General features: G+C 37.1%; 1 protein-coding gene across 7 annotated transcripts in view; it reads left to right on the top strand.

Annotated features, from left to right (window-relative positions):
• The window catches only part of MITF (melanocyte inducing transcription factor), a 223,509-nt gene that overhangs the window by 128,369 nt on the left and 69,937 nt on the right, over window positions 1-25,203 (top strand). For 5 of the 7 annotated variants that reach the window (XM_049715814.1, XM_049715815.1, XM_004268010.4 and 2 more), the window contains exon 2: window positions 7,397-7,646. In XM_049715814.1, the coding sequence (XP_049571771.1) occupies window positions 7,397-7,646 (250 nt within the window). The remainder of the gene's footprint in view (window positions 1-7,396; window positions 7,647-25,203) is intronic. The other 2 variants (XM_049715812.1, XM_049715813.1) reach the window with 1 other exon arrangement.

Here is a 25,203-nt window from a genome sequence, read left to right as displayed (position 1 = left end):
ATTGGTCTAATATTACAGAGGTCTCAAACATTTTTGGCCGTCCCTCCTAGTTAAAGTAAGGTTTTTTTTCAAGCAGACTCTCTCAACGTGTTTTATTTTACTTATAAATTTTATACATGTGCCACTATACTAATACTATATTATAATATACAACATGTACAAAAATAGAAATGATGGATAAATTTTATATAAATTTTAATCTTTTCTTCCTGCACTCCAGGGTATCATTTTTTTGTACCCTCTTTTGAAGAATATTGATATATTGGGAATCTCATTATGTTCCTCTTTGATTTTGATGTAATCAATTATTGAAATTACTCTTACTGGCATCTGTCAAAGGTCCAGCTTAAAGAATACTAATCCTGAGTAGATACGGAGAGACTCCGATGTTTTCAAACTAATTGGGGTACAGGTGTTGAAAAGTAACAGTTTTAGATTTTTAACTTGCATATGATTGCTGGTTCTTGCTTTTTATAATACTTTCCTCCTTTTGTACCCTGGAGAGTAAAGAGCTCCAGAGGACAGGTGTTCTGTCCACTCTGGACACCATGCTACCCTCACGTCTAGCAGAACCCGGCCCTTGGACATGCTTTGCCAAAGCATTCAAATATTTGTTGAAGGAAAGAAGAGGAGGAAGACAAGGTACACTCTGCAAGTCTTTTTATTTCCTCCATGCCAGAAACCTGTAGTATTTATTGTCTGAGCTGGTAATGTTACCAGAAAAAGCTGGATGTTTGGCATGTTTTCATGTTTTTTTCTTGACCACTAAAACCAAGGTTGGTGATGCCTGAAGTGCACAAGATCTCAATTTTTGAAGCCAAACTGTGAAATCTGGTACTTTCATGTTTACATGAGTTATACTCTCAGCTATTTTAAGTGAAATATATATTTATCATATATATCATATATACCATATATCAGACATACCATATATTTCATATATATATCATGTAGACAAGTAACAATGTATTTTCTTGTTGGTACTTGCTTCCACCATTCACGATGAAGAAGCCATCTTTATGCTTACAAAGCGATGACTTTGGAAGGAATGGAAAGGTTAAGATAATGGAAGTGCTGATCATTCTAAAATGTTAGATACCCAGATTGCCATTTAAAAAGATATGTCCATTTACTGACTCTTATTTTGGTGATTTATGCGCTTGGACTTACTTTCTAAAGACTCTTAAAAATTTCTTTTTGCTGACAGAACAACATTTTTGTAGATTCAACCTGTGGATTTTTTCCTTATGATAGAGTAGTTGTGTTGTAACCATGACGATCCATTGGCAGTATCTGCACAAATGTTTTTGTCTGTTTGATTTTATAGCCTGTTTGGCAGGAGTAAGTAGTCCTTCCCATTTCATTCCGTTCAACATGTTGGGTTCAGTATCAGAAGGACTCTTCAGAGCTCTTGTGAGGGTTACTGGAGGTGGGGAATGGAATGTGCATTTCCTCAGACATGGAAGAAAGTGTTCTGGTCTAAGAATCAAAGATGTGGGTTCATGTCCCAGCTCTTCTACTAAACAAATGGGTAATCTTAGGTGTTCTAGTTTCTAAGCATGGCATCCAAATCAGGAGCAGAGTTTTTGTAGACACATTGACTCCTAGGCCTTAGCTAACCTGAAGTCAGAATTTCTAGGTATAGAGCCTGGGCATTTTGACTTTAGACAGCAGATATTGTGGCAGCCAGCCTTTTGCATTTGGAAACCCTGGTAGCTTAACGTGTTCTCCGTATAGCTTTCTTACCTGTGCATGAGGTTAATTATCATGCCTTCCTGCATCTCCACTGTGTATGTGATTAGCCATTGTGCTTTCCTGGACATAATTACATTGTATCCAGTACAGGCAAATGCTAGGCTTTGAGCTCTATCACCTGAATGATTATAAAGAAGATTAGTTTTTCCTGGAGAAAAATGTTAGGATTTTTACTTTATATCTGGTGAGAGAACTGCAGGGTAAATTATCTTCCCTCCACTCCAGCAAAACTTTGTCAGATTCTCTGAATTAAATAGGGATCGCCTAAACCTTAAAAGGCAGATCTGCTATGGTCCAAACTTGCATATAGGCTTATGGAAATTCACCTCCTTGCATCAAAAAAGAAGTAGCATGTTCATGGTTTCATATTATTTTACTACTAATTTTTGAGCTCTGTTCCAGTTTATGTGACCTATGTTCTGGTTATCGTGCTAAGCTTTGTACATCTATTACAAATTTTAATCCTCCTCACAATGCTGAGAGGCAGATATATTAAACAGTCTATAAATAAGGGAAAACCGAAGCTCAAAGAGATTGACTGACTTGGCCATGGCCACAGGTTAGTAAGTGTCAGGGCTGTACTCTGCCTGAGGAATTGAAGAGAGGAAATGTAGGGGAAAGTGTATCAGCTCCTTCCTCCTGAAAGGTAAGTTTCAACTGACAACCAGATTCATGTTTTGGATGACGATGATATGGAGACCAAAGACTGATTCCTAAAGTCTGGTGAGGGGGTTTTGGCATCACTGTTAAAGGTGAGGGGTGGTCAGGCAGGTGTTGTTTGGATGGCAAGGTATTGGATTTCATGGAATTTCTGACACATTTAAGTGGTTGATCAAGGCAGTGGAATTAACTCTGAATTTAGGAACATACCAGATAATTCAGAGCACATGTCCACATACCTCTGTCATCACAGAGAAGAGGCTGACTTTGAAGGTTAAAAATGTAAATTCAGCCATCGAGGTAGGAACTTGAGTCACATTTATGGCTATTTATGTAAGTGTCCATATTCTAGCCGCTGTGTTGAGCACTTTAACTTATCTCACTCAATCACTGCTGTACATTTAGGGGGTGGGTTTTGGAGAGGCTCAGAGAGATTGAGTGGCTCGTTAAAGATCAGATTGCTCAGCAGTGACTGAGCTAGAACTTGCGTCCAGTTGATGGCCGTCCTCCTTGAGTCACCATTGAGCAATTCCCACTTGTCAGGGAGGTTGCATGTCTGGCTTCAGTGATTCGGAAGTGCCAGTAAAGGCATTTGTCTCCTCTTCATTTGGCTTTCAAAGGGTGATTTCTCGTGGTGAGAGGTACACCTTCCCATGTGGAACTAGATAAGAGCCAGATAATCTACATAATTGACTTAATTTTAAGGCATCGTAGAAAAATTATGTGACCCTGGCTTTAAACTCTATGAGATTAGAAACCAGGTGTTCCCAGCACCTGGCACAGAGGAAACGCTCAATAACTATTTGTTGAATAAATGACCTTTACATAATCTGATTAAAAGGAATCAGACTGATGGAATTAGGATTATCTAATGCAGATTGGGCCCTGGATGAGTTCAGTTAGCTTTTAAAATTAAATGCATTGGGACAACTCTTCTTGCTTATTATTAGTAGTTTAAGCATCAGGTCCTCATTTTAAAAATAAGCTTTTGGCCACCTGTAATATTGTCACATAAACCTCGACTTTGAGTTTAAATCATTATGCTCATTTGACCTGGTAACATTTTGAAGTGTAGTATCTTCATTTTTGTCAGCAAGGTGATAATTGCCCATTCAATTATTTCTAAGAGAAAGCAATGTTTAAAAGATCGAGATTAAGGCTGAGACTCTGAGAGACATCTTTAACATGGAAATATCCCGCAGGGAGTGTGTGTAGTGAAGTGACTACTTTTTCCTTTTTCTGAGAAGATTTATTAAAATGTCAATTAGCTGAGCCCTGCTAGCTTTTCTTTTGTGGAATTTTAATTTATTTATAGGGGTCTACCATATAAACATGTATTTTTTATCCTGTTAGGCTATTTCAGTAAATGCTTTAAATGATACTGTAGTTGACTTTAAAGTCTGCAGCCTTAGTGTGGTTGATAACTAGTAACTTTAACTTAAGACGTCGCAAGAATGCTTTACTGTTAATTGAAAGGATTTTCCCCCCTGTATCACGGCCAATGGCTCGTCTTGAGCAGCTAATTAGTGCGATTTTTCCACAGCTGCATTTGCTATGGCACAAAGGTTTGCTCCTGATTTTATCAAAAGGATCAGTCTCTCTGGGAATGTTTTAACCTGACAGGCTTTGAATAGTAAGACCATCTATTTATTTATTTATTTTAAAATAGCCTTCTTTTCTGGGTTTAGGAAAGTACATTTGAGCTCTGAACACATACTCAAAAGTGGGAAAATGCATTTTCTTTTGATGGCCTTTTAGCAGAAACTTAAGGATGGAGTATTTTTGAGGAATGGCTAGGTATTTTTATGGTGTGGATGAATGTATGCTATAAAAATAATACAGAGTATTTACATTGTTCAGTCTTGTACATCTGTAGGAAACTATAAAGGAAAGAGGGATTAAGTCTTCTGGGATTCTGAAGACTTCCAAGAGAACAAGTGTGCTGGATATAAGGCAGTACTTTCCCATCCTATTGTCAAAATACTGTCTGTGATGGATCCAGTGTCTTCTAGCCAAACGGTGGCTTTGATCACTCAAGTTATTTCTTCATGCTTGTAAATTAGTTCATGTTCCTCATGTTCTTCAATTAGTGGCATATATTCTGCCATTGAAAAAATACTATGGCTTTATTATGGTTTGCAGGGGAAAAAGTAAAGAGAAAGAAATTTACCTATAATTCCACTCCCACGGTGGCAACTATGATCATCTTGCTAGTCATGTGTGTATTTGTGTACATACACACTCTCTCCTTATTTTAAATTAGAATGTAAATCCACTTTTGATCCTACTTTTTAATTTACTCTTAGGACATGCATTTCTCACTTTGTAGTTGTGCGATTAAAAAAAGGTATATTATCAAATCTATGTATCATAATTTACTGTTTTTTTAAACCTATTTTATTCTTAAATCTTTTGAATGGTTTTATTTGTTTCCTCAACTTTACTGAGGTATAACTAACAAAATTATTTAAGGTGTATAATGCGATGATTTTTTACATGTATGCTTTGTGAAACACATTTATCACCTCACATGGTTACTATTTATTTTCTTTTTTGTGGTGAGAACACTTAAGATCTGCTCTTTTAGTAAATTTCAAGTGTACAATACAGTATTATTAATTACAGTCACCGTGCTGTGCACTAGATCCCCAGAACTTACTCATCTTATAACTAAAAGTTTGTATTCTTTGACCCACATCTCCCCTCATAATTTACATAATCATGTTCATATTAAGGAACAAATTTAGGTGGTTCACAATATTGTGCAATTTGTCAACAGCTTTGTTAATGTCAGGTTTTCCACATTTTGAATTTTTTTCTTAGGAAAATTATCCATCAATGAAATTTCTGCATCAAATTGATAATACTGTTATTTTCTTTTTTTTGATTAATTAATTTACTTTTGGCTGCCTTGGGTCTTTGTTGCTGCACGCGGGCTTTCTCTAGTTGTGGCGAGCGGGGGCTACTCATGGTTGTGCTGAGCGGGCTTCTCATTGTGGTGGCTTCTCTTGCTGTGGAGCAGGGGCTCTAGGCGTGCGGGCTTCAGTAGTTGTGGCACGTGGGCTCAGTACTTGTGGCTCGCGGGCTGTAGAGTGCAGGCTCAGTAGTTGTGGCTCACCAGCTTAGTTGCTCTGTGGCATGTGGGATCTTCCCCGGACCAGGGCTTGAACCTGTGTCCCCTGCATTGGCAGGCAGATTCTTAACCACTGCGCCACCAGAGAAGCCCAATACTGTTGTTTTCTTAAAGGTTTGTGATAATGTATACCAGCAATGGCTCAGGGTAGCATTATCTTTGCACTTATTCTTGTAGTGAACATTTTTTTAAGTTGAATCCTACCTTGAATACTTTACTGCAGCTGGGTTTTCTAAGTTTATTATATTGTGTAGTTTTTATTCACAACCATAAATATATCTCTACACCATTTTTAGTGGGTATATATAGTATTATATTATATTAACTTATCACAGTTTGTTGAACCAGTTTTCTGTGCTGAGTAATGAGTTAACTGCTAGTATAAGTTTTATTATGTAATTTTCTGGAACTATGTGAGGGTGAAATGCAAACATTTCTTCATCCTTTAGCATGTTTTTTTACCTGTAGAGTTTGAAGGTTCCTATCTTTAAGGAGTTTATAAGGCTGGTCTGTGATTTAATGGCTTTATTTTGCCTTTGTTAGAAGATAAGGACAATATTGGGATTTATACTCAAGGAAGGAAGCTTAAAGGTGCAAATACTTCTTTTGGAGAGTAATTTTGGAGTGAATATTTTGGCAAATGTTACTCTTTTTCTGTTTCCAGTGCTAATTAAGATTTTATATTCTTTGCCCTAAATAGGGATTTTTTTAAAAAAGAAAATGATATTACTGGAAACAATTAAAATTTCTAGATAATAATAATTGCAACAGCAAACATTTATTAAGGCAGTACTACATAGCACTCATTAAGGGATTTGTGTGCCTTATTTCATTCATTATTTTATTTAATCCTCACAAAATCCCTAAGAGGTAGGGCTTTAGCGTATAAATGATGCAAAAGACATTTAAAAAACATCTCCCATTTCAATAAATGGGTAATTAAAAAAATTATTGTTATTCCTCTTTTTTGGATATGGTAACTAAGGCAGAGAGGTTTAATTATTTGCTGATGTCATAGAGCTGGCAAGATAAGCAATAGAAAACCATATTTAGGAAAATCAGGACGTCCTTTCTTTTTGACTTACAACAAGGGTTTAAGTTTTTTAAATAGTTTTGGGTAGTATAAGTACCATTGCCATTAGAGGTAGGCCTTATGGGGAACTCACAAAGTGTGTGTAGGATAGGGCTTGCCAAGGTGAATCAGAAGAAAAGACAGTATAAAGAAAACCAGGGAAAGAAGAATTGGGTTGTCAAACTAGCTTGTCTTCTGCCCTCTTTCCTGACTGGGGTCGAGTTCAGTGTTAACATTCTGGTCCAAATGCTTCTTTCGTTAATAATTTTTACTTCCCTGTATCATAGAAAAATTTCCCCATGACAAAGTTCACCTTTTCTTTAAACTATTCTGTGTTAGTAAACATTTCAGATACCTTCAAGGAATTTAGATAGCACGTAGGAGTTGTTATTTGGTTAGATCTGGCTATAAAAAAGGAAATCAAACCATTTATTTTTAAATGTGGAAATCTGGGTGCCATTAAGACGCCTCTCTTCTTGGCGCTTCATATGGTGGCACTATATTTGGTGGTGATGAGTAGTATGCAGTATAAAATGTCAGAAAAGTAAGTGTATGATAAAAATGCCTGGATGCAATCAAGCTGACTTCTTTTAATTCAACTACTAATGACTTAAATCCTGTCAGCTCTTGATTTTCAATTAGGTGCAATACTGCTCTGCGATCTGATTATATTTGCCCAGGCTCATTTCATCGTGTGGTGCAATTTAGGATACCCCAAAATGCAAATGAGGTGTTTCATTAGGGAACTAAATTTGTGTTTTTTGGTTTTCCCACAGCAGTTCCGAGGAGCATCCTGGGGCCTCCAAGCCTCCAATAAGCTCCTCCAGTATGACATCACGCATCTTGCTACGCCAGCAACTCATGCGTGAGCAGATGCAGGAACAGGAACGCAGGGAGCAGCAGCAGAAGCTGCAGGCGGCCCAGTTCATGCAACAGAGAGTGCCCGTGAGTCAGACACCAGCCATAAACGTCAGTGTGCCCACCACCCTCCCCTCTGCCACCCAGGTGCCAATGGAAGTCCTTAAGGTACGTGAGTGTCACTCTTGTTGGTTGGGCCAAGCCTTCTTCTTCTTCAACATTTTCCATTTTCTAGGTGTTTTATTTATCTCATCGTGTATTTGGTTATATTGACCCATGTGAATCATATTCATAAATGTCAACTCCATTGATTTCTACGTGGCTTTGCATTTCCAAAGAAGGATGCCAACTAACTGTAAATTTAATAGTAACCCTCACTAAATGGGGGAAGAGTGTTGATGTTTCATGAGAAATTACAAGGAGCAATAGAGGTTTGTTATGTTATCTTCCCATCTTTCTTGGGGAAAGTTTCAAAATGTACAAGTTATCTGAAATGAGCTTCTTCTAATAGCTTTTATATATTTTTTCCCTAAATACGTTCCATGGCCATTCTTTAGTTTTCTTCTTTCTTGAGTAAATAATCTTGGCTGTAGAATCTGATTCTTTTAGAAAGTCTCTTCAGATATAAAACAGTAGAAACGCTTTCTACGCTTTAATAACCAGACTGCATAATCCTTTAACTGAAGTGAGTTGTCTGTTTTGGGTCCCTTTGATTTCTTGCTAGAGTAGAAACTGCAGGAGCTTGTTAGCATCATTCTACTGGGGACATATAGCTTCCTAATTACCACGGGAAATTGTAAGGAGTCTAAGAATAGAATTCCATCTCACACATGGGTCCTCCACATCACATTGGGAGTTACTCCTTGTTTAAAGATACATTCCAGGATGTTAAAAAAAAAAAAGAAATTAGGTTAGATTGAATTTTTCATTATCATTTCAACAGAGTGCTATTTAAAAAATTAAAATTTGAGGAAAAAAGCAAATTGAGCAATCTTACTAATGAAGAAAAATGTGTCTTAAGTCAAATTGGCAGTACATATTTTTTATTATTTAAATTTAGAAAGATATAGCACATTATTTAGATGTTTATGTTAACGTCAAATGTTTGTTTTAAAATGAGTATTGAAAAATAAAATAATAAAAACAGAAAAAAAAGATAAACATTCCAACTCTTAAATGTGACTCATGCAAATAAAGTTAAAAGAAAAGTAACAGGACTTCCTTATTTTTTAATATTTTTAACCCCATCACCTAAGTATTTCATTCGGAAGTGTCCCAAGTATTACTGTTTATTAAACAATGTGAACTTCACCCGCCGGTGATTGATTGTTGGGCATTGTATTCATTTCTGTGCTCAGAAAAAGGACATCTCCCACTATTTAAAGTTTACTGTGAAAGCAAATAGAGAGGATGCTGTGTTTTCATTGGGAAGCAATCTGTGATTCTTACCAGGAAGTAGGAAAGGGATTCTTTAAAAACAAATTTTAAGTCAGTTGTTTTCTTATTTGCAGAGACTCTTAAAACGTAGTGATGAAGTACTGAAACTCTTGCATAGAGAAACCAATTAAAATTCTGTTAGGGTGGAAAAGATGCAAATGGTTTAGCATAAAATTTTACTCTAATGTGATTGAAGTTCTGGGTATTGCCACAATTAATAGGGATTTTATGCATACCCTCTCCTCCCTCCCCCCCCCCCCCCCCCCCGCCCAAGTAAAGGCAAGGTTTTCTCTTGGAAATAGATTTTACATTAAATCTTTCTGTTCTGCTTGGGTGAAAATTGACAGTCACTAGGTTTTTACAGATCTAAGATTTATTTAAGTTGTCTGGTGTTCACAAGAATCATAATTGTTTTGCCTATACCTTAGATTATTTAAACTTGTATGAATTAAGTAATAATAAAATAAAATGTGGAGAAATATGTGTGTTTTACTTACTATAATAGTCTGTTTTTTTAACCTGAAGGACAAATTTTGGAAGAGATGACACGGACTTGTGTTAGTAGTGGTTTATGTCTAATTCAAAGGTAATTCTTGATATTATATTAAAATATATTAGCTGAAATCTATATTCCTATTAAGGTAGTTATATCTAGTGGAAGAGAAATTACCCAAATATGTTGAAAAATCATTTCCATATCATTTTTAAAAGGGACATCATCGTTTTAAAAAGTTTTTATTACTTAGAATATGTAATCGTGAAATGATTAAAATTTAAATCTATACTAATTGGTTTGAATAATATACCCGTGTTTCCTTATATGTTACTATGTCCTGGTAACACTGGCCTTAGCTGCAACCCTCAATTTAGTTATGCCAGAAATATGTCCTAAGTTAAAGCATGAATAAATTGTTAGAACTGGGAGACCTAATCTAAATAAAAATGAACAAGTGGTAAATTTATATTTCATACTGAATTAGTTTAATCTCTATTTAACTTGTGCATTTTTATACTTCATTTATATAAAGTAGTGAAGTGTGTCATATAAATGAAAAGAAAGAAGTGTAGGCATAGCAATGCGGATAGGTTTGGTAGCTATTTAGACAGATTTTAGTATCCTTAGGTAGGTGGAAGATCAAATAAAAATATATGATTTCGTGTAAGATGGCATTCTAAGAGCTTCAAATTACAGTTTAAAGGAGAGTATCATAAATGATTACTTCAAATACTTAAAATACTTAGTACTTTAGGAAAATATTTTGCATATTTTCAAAAGTTTTATGTATGAAAATATTATGAATTATTTATTACGGAAAGGTAAGTGAGAGAAATGTTTTTTTCTTTTCTCTTTTATAGTTTTTAAATCGTAAGCATATTATTATGAAGTAAATGGTTAATAGAAAAACAGCTAATTTGCTTAATCTTGGCCCATTTTTCTATGAATATACATTTTCAAGGTGTAACACTGAGTGTACTAATTTATACATGATGATACAGATTATTTTGAATAAATATCCTTTCTAATAGTATAGTCTGAGTAAATTCATCATTTAATTTTTAAAGATTTAAATTGCTGAAATAGAACATACCTGCTTCTCAGTGGAGGTAGCTGTGTACAGTCAGACATGCTAGCGTGTGCTGGAGAGTCCTGGGCAAATCTCTCCTTCTCCCACTGGTTTGCAAGAACTTGATAGAAAATCACACACACAAACTCATGTTACCAACATTTTGCTGCCAGTGGGTTGAATGACTGATTTTGAAAAGCTAAATTAGTGTTTTCTGGTTAATCCCTTTTCTTTTGTAGAGTTATGCTTAAAATATGAAGCTTTATAAAACATGTTTTAAATTGTTGACAGCTTCTAGTAAATTTAGGACTAATCTTTGGAATTCATAGGGATTGGAAATTCGCATTACTTATTCCTCACATGGTCGTCGTTCAGCCTATAAATTCATGAAGCTTTGCAGGATTAGCCTCTGGTTTCTACATTGATTTAATTGATTTATGGCTTTATTCATACTATTGATTTTTATGTTAGGCGACATGGAATGATTAATCGTATTGCTATGTATTTACATATTGGAGATATCCTTTAGGTTTCTTAATAACAGCCCTATTCAATTGGGTATTGTAATTTAAGGATGCTTCTTTGTCATTAATGAACCAGTTCCTGGAGTGCATGATGCATTTTCCACAGTAGTGAACAGACTCTGTATGTTAAACTGCAAATGAACAAAGTATGTCATTAAGAACCATTAATGGAAGCGGTTTCTTCCACAGGTGGGTTTTTGACTTGCAAGCCTGAGGTTTGCAATTTGATCTATAGCTTCTTTCAGACAAAAGCAGAGGAACCAGGGAAAGGCCTTGTGGACACATGTGAGGTCTCGTGGCTGAAGAAGCACCACATAGTAACCACTGCATTTTTGTCCGCACAGCCATCAAGCATGCATTTTCACGGTCTCATCTCTCCAGCTCTGATTGATTATAGAAACACCTGGTTGCTCTAATCTTGGACTGGCAGGTTCATCAGAATTCCTCCCCCTGCATGGACTCTGACAGTGTATACCTTGAAAACCTTAGTGTATAGTTTGAAAACATTTCTTTGTTTAGAAATATATAGGAAATTGCAAAGGATTTCCCTCTCTACATGCCTTCCTTCCTTTCTTCGCCTTGGAATTTAAAAATTTAAAGGCAAGGTGTTTTCTCTGGAGTAAATTGTATATTGAATTTTTCTTTCTCCTGAGGAGAAAGGTTAAATGAATTTAAAAGAAAAAATTATGTATTTTTGGTAATTTTAGGATATTTTCTTTTAAGTAGTTTGAAGGAATTTATTTTTAAATTTTTCCTTTTTTCCAAATCATCTCAGGTAATCCAAGGAATTAGGCAGATTAGTGCAGAGTGAGAAAGGATGCTTGCTGTTCATCAGATACCGAAACACATTTTGCCAGGGCCCTCTATATTGTAAACTAAATTTACGTTGGCATTTATTTGGTGGTTGTCTCATGGTGTGGCATCCCATTTAGATGGTGATTCTAACAAGTCAGGATGGTTGGATGTCCTGTTTTCTTGTCACCATGTCCGACAACCAACATTCCATGAGATTTCACTGATGAGGGAAAGGGTGGGTGATTGAATTGCTGGCCTTTCTCTGTAATTTATGAAATCTACCTGATGTTGAATTGTCAAGGTGTAGGTTATGCTTTAGGTATAATACAGAAATAGGAAGAAGGTGCGTGAAGCTACAGGTGAGTTGGTAAGTTACAAATTAGAAGACGGGATGGCTCCCACACCCCATTATGCATTTGATTTTCTTCCTGGTTTAGGCAGGAATACAGAACCTTGATAACATCACATTGGCCAAAAGAAGCAAGAACAGATGCAGCATGTCTCAGATCGGCTTGCCTTGGTCCCCTTAGTTAGGGAACCTTGCTTCAGGTGCTGACCCCATAAGAAAGGACATCTGAGTATTCTTCTAATCCCATAGTCCATGGGCCATCATATATTTTTGTTACCAGTCAGTGTGACTTACACAAACATTCAGTGAGCTTTGATTTCAGAATTGTTTATAAACTTCGGTGTCCTTTTGTTTTTGAATCAAACACAGTGTTTACAAGGGAACATCTTCTCTTGGGGACAAAGGGATTCAATTTCCATGTTCCACAAACATCTTTTCATCTTCCTAGAGACCTTGTTTCCCTATAGGGTCTTTGAATCTCTCGGTCGTATTACTTTGATGTGTTCAGTGTCACATATAAGGTAATTTTCTTTCCCTTTAAAACTTATTTTTATTGGAACTCCACTCAATACTCTGTAATGACCTATACGGGAAAATAATCTAAAAAAGAGTGGATATATGTATAACTGATTCACTTTGCTGTACACCTGAAACTAACACATTGTAAATCATCTATACTCCAGTTAAAAAAATAAAATAAAAATTTAAGCAGTGTGGAGGGAGAATCCAGCAGGACACTCTTCCTCCCTTCCTCTGCCTCTTCCCTTTCTCGAGCTCCTAGGAGGGAAGCTGTTGTTAACAGTTTAGGGTGCAGCCTTCCTGACATCTGCTGCTTTCCAACTTACAGTTCCCTTTTGTGGGAGCTAGGTCTGAAGAAACGTATTAGGCAGTTTAGATCAGGTGGACGTAAACCCTATCTTTCTTTGTTCACCTTTTCAAATGCCATGAAAGAAATAGTTTCTTCTCTTTCTGGGTTGTCTGTACTTCTGAAAATATTGCTTTAAACTCCCTGCTCCTTAGGCAGAATGGGAACTTCTTACCCTGTGTATTGGAAACACTTAGATCATTCTGGTGCTACAAGTGTGCGCCAGTTTGCCTGGGCAGCAACCGGTAGCCCATTTGCTTCCCGTGCAAATGGGAATGCATACCTCCATGGGTAAGGGGTTAGTCATCTCAGGGCTGTCACAAGAAAGTACTCCGTAGAGTTGGCTTACATTGGTGAAATCTAACTCTAACTTAACCCAGGCTAAGTAGGGCAGGCATCTCAGTAAATGTGCATTGATTAATTTCAGACGTCTTTTTCTTTCTGCACTGCTTTTAGTAACTAGGGACAAGTAATGAAATGCTGGCTGAAGAAAGTCATCTTTGCTTAGATTTTTAGGCCTGGTCCACTTGAGAGAGCAGCCCTGTGGGGAGCAACTATCTAAAACAAAATAGTCAACCTTGACATAGCTAAGCCTATGAATTAATTCCATTTTCCTGGAAACATTGAAACATCAGCTGTAATTCCATGTTCACTTGTTAATATTGGCACACAAACTGGAAATGATTTCTCCCACTATGAGCACATGGCCATTTTTATGTGGCCAAGGGGTACCATAGAATCGAGGTGGTGTGATCTCCTCAGGTAATGGATTGGGTCTGCTGTGCCCAGTGGACACCTGAGCCATGCAGGTTTAGGAGGGTCACATTCTCTTTAGGGACGAGGATCTTTATTATCTTCTCAAAGAGCTACTTTGCCATCACTGAAGTCACCTTGATGGGTTTACATGAAGAGCAGCTGCTCATCTCCTCCTTTTCTGTTGTTAAAAGAAGCCATACTGATAGGCGCAGTCTCTTCTCATTTACACAGTTCTCATAATCCTATAACTGGAGGTCAGGGTAGCATGTTAAGGAGAGTACTAAGGTCTGGGGCCTAGGAGTGAGGACTGAAAATTGGAGTGAGCCTCTGTTTTTATCTGGCTTTGAATGGTAATTTCTTTCCAGTGTGATGAAAAGAACATCACATTGAAGAATGCATGTGACCTATAGCACATGCATTCTTAACAGGGGTTATTGTCCCCCAGGGGTACAAAAATTGGCTCTTGAAGGCCAAAAAAAATCTAAGATGTTATAATGGTTTGTGATCCTCTAAAGGGCCATAGTACAAAAGCAGATATATAGTATATGTACCTGTTACAATTTCCTGTGGTTGGGGATGAGGGGAGAGGTAGTTAGGGGGAAAAAAAAAAGGTCTAAAGAGGCTGCTTAGGGGAGGTGATGATGGAAAAAAAAAAGACTTGAGAAACATTCCTGTTTCTATGCTGAATCTTTCTTAACTCCTCTCTTTGTGTTGTGTTTAGAGAATACTTAGGCTCTTACAGATGTGCCACCTGCCTTCCAGCTAGTCTGTACCTCCTGGAAAACTGTTAGAATAGTAGTCATGGTTGGCATGTCCACCACTGGGCAGTTATTACTAATGTCCCCATTTCACAGATGTGGGAACTGAGGCGAAGGGGTCAAGTAGCTCATTAGAAGTTGATGAAGCAAGTGGTACAGTCAGGATTTGAACTCACTCAGTTGGACTCCGTGGCCCCAGTTTCGTAACCATTGGTGGTAGTTCCTCTCCTACAGTGAATGACCTGAGAAACTTTAGGAGGCAGAAGTAGCAGTGTTTAGTTTCTCAGCCGACATGGTAACCTGGGACCTGTAGCAAATGTTTATTACAGATCTTCAGACCATAGCTTAAAATTTTTATAGGAATTACTGGTATAACTGTGGTACTACCTAAAGCAACTTTGAGGAGGACAGGTGATGACTGCACAGACATTAATTACTGGCTGTGTTAGGTTGTAAGCTGAACCCTTCATATCTTTTGTCTTATGTATCCCTCTAGAAGCCCTGTGAGGTAAGTATGATAAGCCTGATCTTCCACAGGAGGAAACTGATGCATAGAGAGAGATAAGTCACTGAAGTCACAGAGTTAGACCCCTCAGCCTACTTTATTTACTTATAACCACATACCCTGCTTCCTCTACATAGCTCAAGGATAGCCTCTAAACGTTTCTTAAAAAATCACCAGTAACAGACTATGGTAGAGCAAAGTGGGAGGTTGAAGAGAAACTACAGAGGAGTCTCACAGGCTTAATGGAAGGATACTTGATCTTAAGCATTTGAAATTAGTAAGGGGCCATCCATATTGAATAATTAAAGTGTATCCCTGAGTCTCCACGATATGCCAGATGGAAAACCTGGATGCGTTCTTGCTGTATAAAAAGACCGCCTAGCCACATTGACCACTATGGTAATTATGGTTTAGTTATAGTCATCATTATTGGTCAAAAAGCACTACAGTGAAAGTTCCTGTAACAACATCCAAAAATCATAACTCAAGATGACTTATGTTCTAGAAATCCTATTGACCTAGGCTATTACAATTCATATGCTTTATAGTTCTGTACATTTCAATAATACATTCGTATTGTTGTAAATGATTTTTAAAATACTCATTTTGGTAGACTTAGCACATATTTTTTAATATGAATTTTCTCCTGAGATTATGGTTGTATTAGAGTTTTTCTTCCCCTGCCCCACTGCAGTATGTATTATAACTTTTGCTGTATTTTAGCAGTTAAAGCTGGGACTTTAGTTCTGGTTCTTTTTCTCTTTGCTTCTAAGTTAATAATGTCAGCTGTCATAAATCTTATATTACTGTATGAAAAGGTCATGAATCTTCTTCACAATGTTACCTACATAATCCCAACAATTAAAAGAAGAACTTAGATTTGAAAGACCACCTTCTGTAGGTATGCTCTTGAACAATAGAGATTGTGGACATGTGTAAGCAAAATCTAATTTTAACATTGCCCTACTAAAATAAGTGGGTGGGATCTGTGTTTAAAAATATGTAAAGTAGTACAGTGGCTTTGCACAAGGTTAGAGCTGCAATCAGTACTAGTATATTGGCTCCTGCCCTGAATATGTCTCTTGTTATTGACTTCTTTGAGCATCAGTGTAAACTTTAAGGAAAATTTAGCTCCCAACAATACAGTAGTCTTTCAGACCTCGTTTATAAAGTTAGATGTTTTTGCCTATTAATTTATAGCTTTGCAAAAATGAGATGAATCAAAATTGGAGCAGATAAAATAGGAGGTTATTAAAGTAGATAATGGTCCTAGAAAAAGAACTGTTGTAATCACTGTTTTAAAAACTAGACAATATTCTAGAAAAGGACCTAGATGAATCTATACCAAACTGTTCTTACTCATTACCTCTGGAATGGGTTTGGAGATTCGAGATGGTGGTGGTCAAAGGCTTTATTTTATTTTTTTAACCAGGAGAGCATATGCATACATTTTTCATATAATTAAATGGGCATCTCTTAATGCATTTTATTAGGAGTCTTAGCAAAGTTTTTTTCACCTGTAACTCTTTTGAGCAGCCGAACTCTTCCATCAGGTGAGTTTACTAGATGTGTGCACATTATGTAAGTCTAATGGTCTTCCTTAAAGGAAAGATAGCAAGGTGTAAGGGTCCTGAAAATTAAAAATGAATAAAAGGATTTGAATCACCAGGTTATGAATAACTTTTTTTTTTGAATTTTATTTTTTTTTTATACAGTAGGTTCTTATGTGAATAACTTTTAAAAGTTGTTAAGAGGCCCAATGTGAAAAGCAAAATTCAGATTTCTACTACCTTACCACCAGGCATAGCTTTGTTGTAATCTCCCCTGTTGGCCCTGAGTTTCGTATAATTAAAATTTAGGAGCTAGAAATTTTGTTGAGACTTAATTAGAAGTGACAAACCAGAGACATTCCTGCTGGTTAGGAAAGGCTTAAGAAATTCTTATTGGCTAAATTACAAATATGTAACATTTTTTCAGAACACTGCATGGTAGTTCAGACTGCCTAAAGGTGACAAGATTAGCTCTGTTTTTCTAGTGAAGTAGTAAAAATTAGATTAATAAGTACCAGGCAAAGAACCTTTTCTTTTTTTCAAAAGGAATCTTACCTTGAGTACTTCTGGCTGTGGAAATCGGTGCCTTAATTAGCCACATGTTCTTTTTACCTCCTGGGAAATAAGTACGGGATAAAATTGGGGATCAAGACGTAGACGCACATTGACTTAACACACGCCGCTAAGTAATTCATCAAGGAATGTTGGTAATTAGTCCTGCCTCTTTCAACTCTTGGCTTATTTCATAAAACCGGTTGATTTAAAATAATTCCTGCTGATTTATTACCAACACGTTTCAAGACTGAGACTTGGCTCTTAAACAAAAGCAATATTGTGCAGTGATGGAAACGCGCCCTCTTGTTTTTGCGTTTTTACAAATTCTGAAGGGCATCTATAGTCCCCTATTAACTTTGTTGCATTTTCTTTTACCCCATTCAGCATTTTCTTGGGCTTTCTTTTGTCTCTTGGTGAAGAAAAAGGGGGAGCAAATTAGAAAAAAAAAAATTCCAAGCTCTTGGAGGTTTTGGATGTGAGGTGCTTGTCAAAGTGTATTGACTCAGTGTGACTTGATGGAATTTAATTTGAATCCTTCGTCTGGTAAGACAGGCTGTCGTGATGGCCTTTGGTCCTCCTGCATTAAGTGTTTGGTGATATTAATGACAGCCAGGTTAATCTTAAAAGATTGAATTTATGAGAAGTACAGAACCTTATGACTTCAGCCTTGTAGCCTTGGTATCCAAACACTGCACTAAATTATTCTTTGGATGCCAAATTCCCCTTAATGCCAACTGATGTGCTTCATTATGCTTTGAGATGCAACCATAATCAGCATCCTTGTTGAAAAACCTGGGATTAGATTAGATGACTCAGAATTGGAGCGTATGAAGCAGATAGTCTCCAATGCTTAACTGGGTGACCTTAGGCACATTTCCTGTTCTTTCTGGTTCTCAGTGTCCTCATCTGTGAAATGGAGGTAATAGTGTCTGGCCTGGAGAATTTTTGTGAGGGTTAAATGAGATAATTCATGTAAAGCAGCACTATCCAATAGAAATAGAATGTGAGCCACATATCTAAATTTAAATTTTCTAGTCAGTCACATTAAAAACAGTAAAAAGAAACAGGCAAAATCAGTTTTAACAATGTATTTTATTTAATTCAGTATATCCAAAATGTCATTTCAATATGTAATCAATGCAAGAATTACCAAGTTTTTGCATTCTCTGTTTTTTCCATATTAAGTCTTTCATACTAAGTCTTCAGACTCAGGTATGTATTTTACACCTATAGGAACATCTCCATTTAGATTCTAAATTTTCGTTGAATTACTCAATCTGAGTTTAGATATTATGAGATTTACAGTTGAAAAGGTAGATTCATATCTACCTATCAGATTGTTTCAAACACATTTAAAAGATTTCCAATAACTAAGTTGAGTATAAGTCTTTAAATTCAAGTTTAAATGAAGTAAGAAGATCATTTCCTCAGTCACACTGGCCACATTTCCAGGGCTCAGTAGCACATGTAGCCTGTGGCCTCTATATTAGCACAGATCAAAAGCATTTAGCACAATGCTGGGTTGATGGAAAGTGCTCAGTAAAGGATTCTGCTTTGTTGTTGTTAATAATGAAAAATATGAATATTAATCATGAAAAATATAAGTAAATATAGTAATTATGTTAATAATGAAAAATATAAATAAATATAGTAATTATTGTTATCAAATCCAAATTCCCATCTTCATTTGCTGCCATTACACCTACCCAACACGACTGCTTTCCTACTGCCTTCCTCCCCACCAAAGAAGACCCAAAAGTTTTTAGTCATTATTTTCTTTGTCACAACCCTTTGGAGCCCAGGTTAGTTGACATATCTTATGTATGGTTAATATTTCCTGTCAAAACACCCTTTCCCAGGAGAGCACAGCAGAGTCACCCTTGGTAATGTGGCATTTGGACCCACCTCTGCCAACAGACTTCCATTCAGGCCTGAGCAGTGACAGCTCTTAACTCGTTAGTCACACATCTTACTCATACTCTCAATCCAGTTGCTTCTCAGACCTACACATATCACACTTAAATAGCACCTGTGCAGCGTGTTAAAGATGACTAAAGCCTCAGGAACATATAAGCATCTCATCAATGTTCGTGGTGCAGAAAAGACATTGAAGGAAAAGGAGATCAGTTAATCCTAGTTCTTCTTTAAATGTGTATTCAGTAGTAGCTGAACGAACATGTTGGACATTGAAACGTACTTTTTTAAAGGAGTTTTATATATAATTTTTATTTGTGCTAATGTTGCTAAGGCAATTTCTTCCCTCAGTTAACTTGCAGTACATTTTTAGGAATTTTCAGCACAGCTGATAATTTACCAGGCACCCAAGTTTTCTGTTTTATACTAGTTTTTGACCATTTATTAAACCAGAAATAGTACACCTAAAATGACATTTATATTTTATTAGATACCTTGTCATTCTTAATGCAAACAATGAGTTGATTATACTAGAATCAGTAAACTATGTTTGAAAGATTTAATGTGTTCTTCATATAAACACTAAGAGCCTATAGAGTTGCATTTTTGTTCAGTTACAACAAGCGAGAAAAGCAAAGGGAGTAAAAATATTAACCATGCCATAAGTTCCAGAAAGAAAAATCTTTCTATTGTTAGATTTTATGATTTCCTGAGTTTGGAGTTACATATTTTCTCGATGTTTATTACTTATTTTATTATCATCTTAAAAATAATATAAGTTAATAAATATGCACACCGTTGTAAACTTGATTTCAATTTTCCCAGTAGCTTTCCAAATTTATATTACAATCATATACCTAAAGAATTTTTTCAACTCATTAATTGGCATAACATTGATAGAATTCATAATACAACGTTAAGAGTATGAGACATTGTGCTCATTTATACTGACACTTAGGACCACTGACGTGATGTAAAATCCTCATTCAGCTTGACCTGAAGCTTCGGTGTGTATAACTTAACTCCAAAAGGTGTTTCTGGGAAAGTTTTCTGTAGCTCAGTGGTTCTCAAAATGTGGTCTGGGGCCTGCAGCCCCTGCATTACCTGGGAGCTCTTTACAAATGCAAATTCCCTGGGTTCACCTCAAACCTACTGAGCCAGAAACCCTGGGGTTGGAGCCCATTAATTTGTTCTAGCCAGCCCTCTGGAAGATTCTAATGCAGGCTCATGTTTGAGAATCAGTGTTGTAGAAACCTGGAAGTTAATTTGTAAGAAACGTAAGTAAAATTGGGAAATGCTAGTGCAAATAAGGTCAACCTCTTAGACCTAAAGTAAACATATAAAGAGTTATGGAAATCTCCAACAGTGGTACAATTGGTAGGCACTTTGTTTGAGGAGAGAGGCGATGAGGAAGGCAAGCAAAGGAAATGTTGCTTTCAGGTAAAATTGATCAGTGGAAGTTGCAAAATATCCAATAGCTCTTTAGAGTCTTTTGGTACATCCCGTTATATGCAGATGCTTAGGCAAAGTTGATAAAAATAGATTAATCCTGCCAGATCTTGGGGAGATGAGTTGGGGATAAAACAATAATAAGAAACTAAACTTACACAGTAGTTCCCACTTTAAGTCACAGAAACCACTGTGCCTTTGTAGGAACTCTGAGGGATCAATGAATCCATTTGTCCGCAAACTTTTATAAATTAAATATCCACCTTGCTTACATATATATCTCTTTTTCAAATAAATGTTGATGCTGTTGCAATAAACAAAGTACAAATTAATACCAAGGCCATATATTTCATTTTATTCCTTATCTTTACACATTTTCTTAATCAACAAAAACTAAAAGCACAAATCCTAATCAAACAGGGCCTGGAAATATTTGACTTATAAAGAAGGTTAAGAGCTACTTCTTTTTAGGAAACTTTTTCTTAAACTATCAAGTGTTATTTCAGTTCTACTTCTAGAATCTATTTTCCTCTTTTTCAAATTGGATTTAGTTAATGGTAATACAGAATGCCCTTTTCAGAGTCCCAGGGACCCTAACATCTATCATTTTGCAAGCAGCAGACCCTTGATGGTCAGTCTCTGACATCAAAGGTCTTAAATGAAGTGGCCATAGTCTTGGCTTGGCCTTTTACACTGGAGCATTGACATCAACAGAAAGTGTTTTTCTTTCTTTTTCTTTTTCATTATTAGTTTTCTGCTAGAAGGCAGTATGTCCAGTGCATGAGGCCAGCTTGCCCCCGGGTTGGAATAAAACAAATGTTCATTTTTGGAAGCTCTACGGCAAGACCAACTCTTTTTGATGCTGGAGTCCTTAATTTGCACACGCAGCATGCGGACCCAAGTACAGCCTTAGAAGAGGCATGGCTCACATAGGAGCCATGAAGTGCCCTTTTCTTCCACCAGAAGACATGGATTATCTTCTTACCTCCCTCCTAGTAAGAGAGGAAAATCAGAAATAACTCAAAAGATGCCTCTTGTGAACTTCTGCACTGATCATGAACCTTGTTTCCTAGACCTACTTTGCTTTTTTGTTAGGGTTTCCACTTTTCAATTAAAATTCATTCAAAAAACTCTTGCCCCTAGGTGTCTGATTATGTGTCACACCTGCCCTCTGGTTGCAGCATACATGTTTAAGGGCATAAGCTCTAGAGTAAGATGCGCAGTGCCCAAATCCTTTCTGAACCTCAGTGCCCTTGTCTGCATGACAAGGATAATGAAAGTCCCTAGCTCAAAGGGTTACTATGAGAAATAAGTGACATGATGCTTGCAAAGCACTTAGCACTGTGTCTAGCACAATACTTACCAATGTTGATCACTGCCATCAGCATTTCAACCAGAGTCACACACCAAGTCCATGATGATTGAACCACACGATGGGTTCTTGAGAAATGATCAAAACGTTAATGTTTTGGCAAAAGGTGAGGGAATTTGATTCTACATACAATCCAGAATTAATTTCTCTAGATGTGTATGGAAAATGTAAAGATTCATTTAACCAATAACTATTAAGTTACATTTCAGCAGCAAGGAATTTTTATTCTTAAAAATCACCTGACTATGCAGTTTCCCTTAACAGTGACTTTTTTTTTTGGAGCTGGAGAGTGTGATGCTTGGCCACGGTTTTTAACTTCTCCCCAAATTATACCCATTACTTACAATTCTTAGAATTTGTTTTGATGATGTACAGCCAAATTAGGCAACAATTAAATCCCTACCTATAGAAAACTCTGAGGAAAATGGTAAAAATTGGGGCTAATTTTCAAGAAACATTAATAGGTGTCAGAGGCTGTCAGAATACTCTGATTCTGAAATTAAACCTTACCTTAGAGGTTGGGAAGTCAACAATTTTGGATCTGGAACTCTGGTTAAAAACAAGTGACCATATACAATTTTATTAGCTGTTCACTTTTGTAAGCATTATTATTTTTAGGCAATTAGAGATTCAAAGTGCATTTAATCACAGCCTCTCATCTCCGAGCCCCAGGGCCCACTTTGTAGAGCCAGTCAAGTGATGGGGATCATTATCTATGTTCAGAAAGTTTTCATCGCTAACCAAATGGCATAATTATTTTTTTATTATTATTATTATTTTTGCGGTACGCGGGCCTTTCAGTGCTGCGGCCTCTCCCGTTGCAGAGCACAGGCTCCGGATGCGCAGGCTCAGCGGCCATGGCTCACAGGCCCAGCCGCTCTGCGGCATGTGGGATCCTCCCGGACCGGGGCACAAACCCGCGTCCCCTGCATCGGCAGGCGGACTCTCAACGACTGCGCTACCAGGGAAGCCCCTATATAATTATTTTTATATAGTCTGCAAGTGCTTTGACTCATATGCTCTGGGATTACCTGATTTCTTCTTTACGTGATGTGCCCTTTTTTTTTTTTTTCTAGTGTAAGATCCTACTGCCCAACTCCTATTGCTTGTAAATTATATGAAATTTTGATCTTTTTTTAGTTTTTACATTTCAGAAACATGTCACCTTGAGTATTCTGTACTCACTAGTAACTACTTGCTGACCTTATTTTTTCTATTAAACCATTTATCTTATTTCCATGATACGTACTATCTTGAGATAAGACAAAAGGCCATTCCCTTCAACCTATCACTACTTCAACATCCCTGCAACGTTCACTACTTAACAGTTGATACTACAGCCCTGAAACCAAGCATCCATGCATCGTATCCATGCCCAGGCATGGACCCGTAGTATGACCTTGGAGAAGTTGCCTTTCTGGGCCCCCGTTTCCCCATCTGACTAGCTGGTCTCAGAGTTCCCGCCTAACTGACATTTAGTAAACCGTCTCTACTTTTTCCTTGAGAGGTGACCACCTACAGATTACTAAAATTTCATTCATGATAAGATAAAGAGGACAAAGGACTTTAGAAGCCCTTGATAGAAATGTTAGGATTGTATTCAATATTAGATACACAGAACAGTTGTCATGATAAGGAGCATCCAGCATATATATTGCTTAGAGTTCCACGGTAGTTTAAGTTTCTCCTTGAGGGTGGCAAAAGGTGGTTTGGAAAACCTTTTTTATTGTTATTTAGTTGTTTTATTATTTTGTCTTTGTGTGTTTTGATGATAATAATAATACTGGCTATCACTTATTGCATCTCTGAGACTTTACTGAAGACCTTTTAAGCAGAGACTGAGCACAGACTTATTAGGAATAGATGATGAGGAAGTTGACCAAACTGCCATGAGTTTTTTATACAGACATCTTAAAATCCATATTAAATATTTAATTCTCAGGTTTACTAAATCTCTAAGAGGAAAATTTATTTCTGACATAATTTGTGGTCATAGAATGTTCTGTAGCTTTTAGTTCTTTTCCTTATTAAGAAGAAAAGGGGTTGAGGCTAAGGGTGTTTATGATTGATGAGTGAGTGTGAAGCACATGACTCACTTCTATATATTTTTTGTTAATTTTCCTTTAGTTTACATACTAATACTCATTTTAATGCGAGAGAGAGAGAACCGACGTGTTTTCTCTCAAAGGCTTTCCTTTTTCTTCAATTTTTCCTTTTTTCCCACCTTGGAGTACACCTTTGTAGATGTTAATCTCCCTCCCTGTCTCCTTCCCTGCTTTGCTTCCTGCTTTCCTCCCTCCCTTCCTCCTTCCCTCCTTCCTTTGTTTCCTTCCTCCCTTCCTTCCTTTCTTTCCTTCCTTCCTTCCTTCTTCTTTCCTTCTCTCTTTCCTTAAACGCACAAATCTGGAATTACACGGCTTGCCTTTGAATCCCAGCTCTGTCATTAGGTAATCTTGGGCAGGTAATTTAGTCTCTAGTCTAAACCTTAGTTTCCTCATCTGTAAAATGGATATAGTATCAGTACATCTTATTCTGGTGTAGTGTGTTTCTTTAATGTGAACACTTTCAATCTTAATGGCAAATAAAGAACTCATGCTGTAACGTGGAATTCCTTTTGTTCCCTTTTTTTTTGTTTTGTGGTACACGGGCCTCTCACTGTTGTGGCCTCTCCCGTTGCGGAGCACAGGCTCCGGACGCACAGGCTCAGCGGCCATGGCTCACGGGCCCAGCCGCTCCGCGGCACGTGGGATCCTCCCGGACCGGGGCACAAACCCGTGTCCTCTGCGTCGGCAGGCAGACTCTCAACCACTGCGCCACCAGGGAAGCCCCTCTTTTGTTCCTTTTCCACAGCATGTAAATGTTTGAGGCAATGAAGGGCAAGATTTATGATATTTAAAGAGAAATCCTTAGCCATAGATGAAGACTTTACAATAAGCCAAATATCTACAAAGCATCCACCCCTCCTGCAGGTTTAATGGCATCTAGGCTTCAAGAACTGCTTGCCTTTCCATGGTGCTCCGCTTCTGCAGAAGATTTGAGTGCAGAGGAAGAGCTGTAGAGACGTTTCTCTCTGAATTAACACAATGCACTCACAATGAAGGCTATATCCAGGATCAGATTTTAACTTTTAAAGAAATGATCTACATTAGAAGCACTTACCATACAAGATCTACCTTTTGAAGGGTGGAAGCAGGAGACTCAGGGTTGAAAACTGTGAAGCTGGCTGCAAATGCCAGTAGAAATTTAACCAGCTGGTGTTGAATTAGAATATACTGATAGTTGTTATTCACGCTCTGGTTACAAAGATCCAGAGGTCTAGAGGGGTTGCCCC

The sequence above is a fragment of the Orcinus orca genome, chromosome 10 (genome assembly GCF_937001465.1).
Source record: "Orcinus orca chromosome 10, mOrcOrc1.1, whole genome shotgun sequence".
NCBI lineage: Eukaryota > Metazoa > Chordata > Mammalia > Artiodactyla > Delphinidae > Orcinus > Orcinus orca.
Note: the sequence above shows the minus strand (reverse complement) of the source record. Positions and strands in the feature narration are given on the sequence as shown.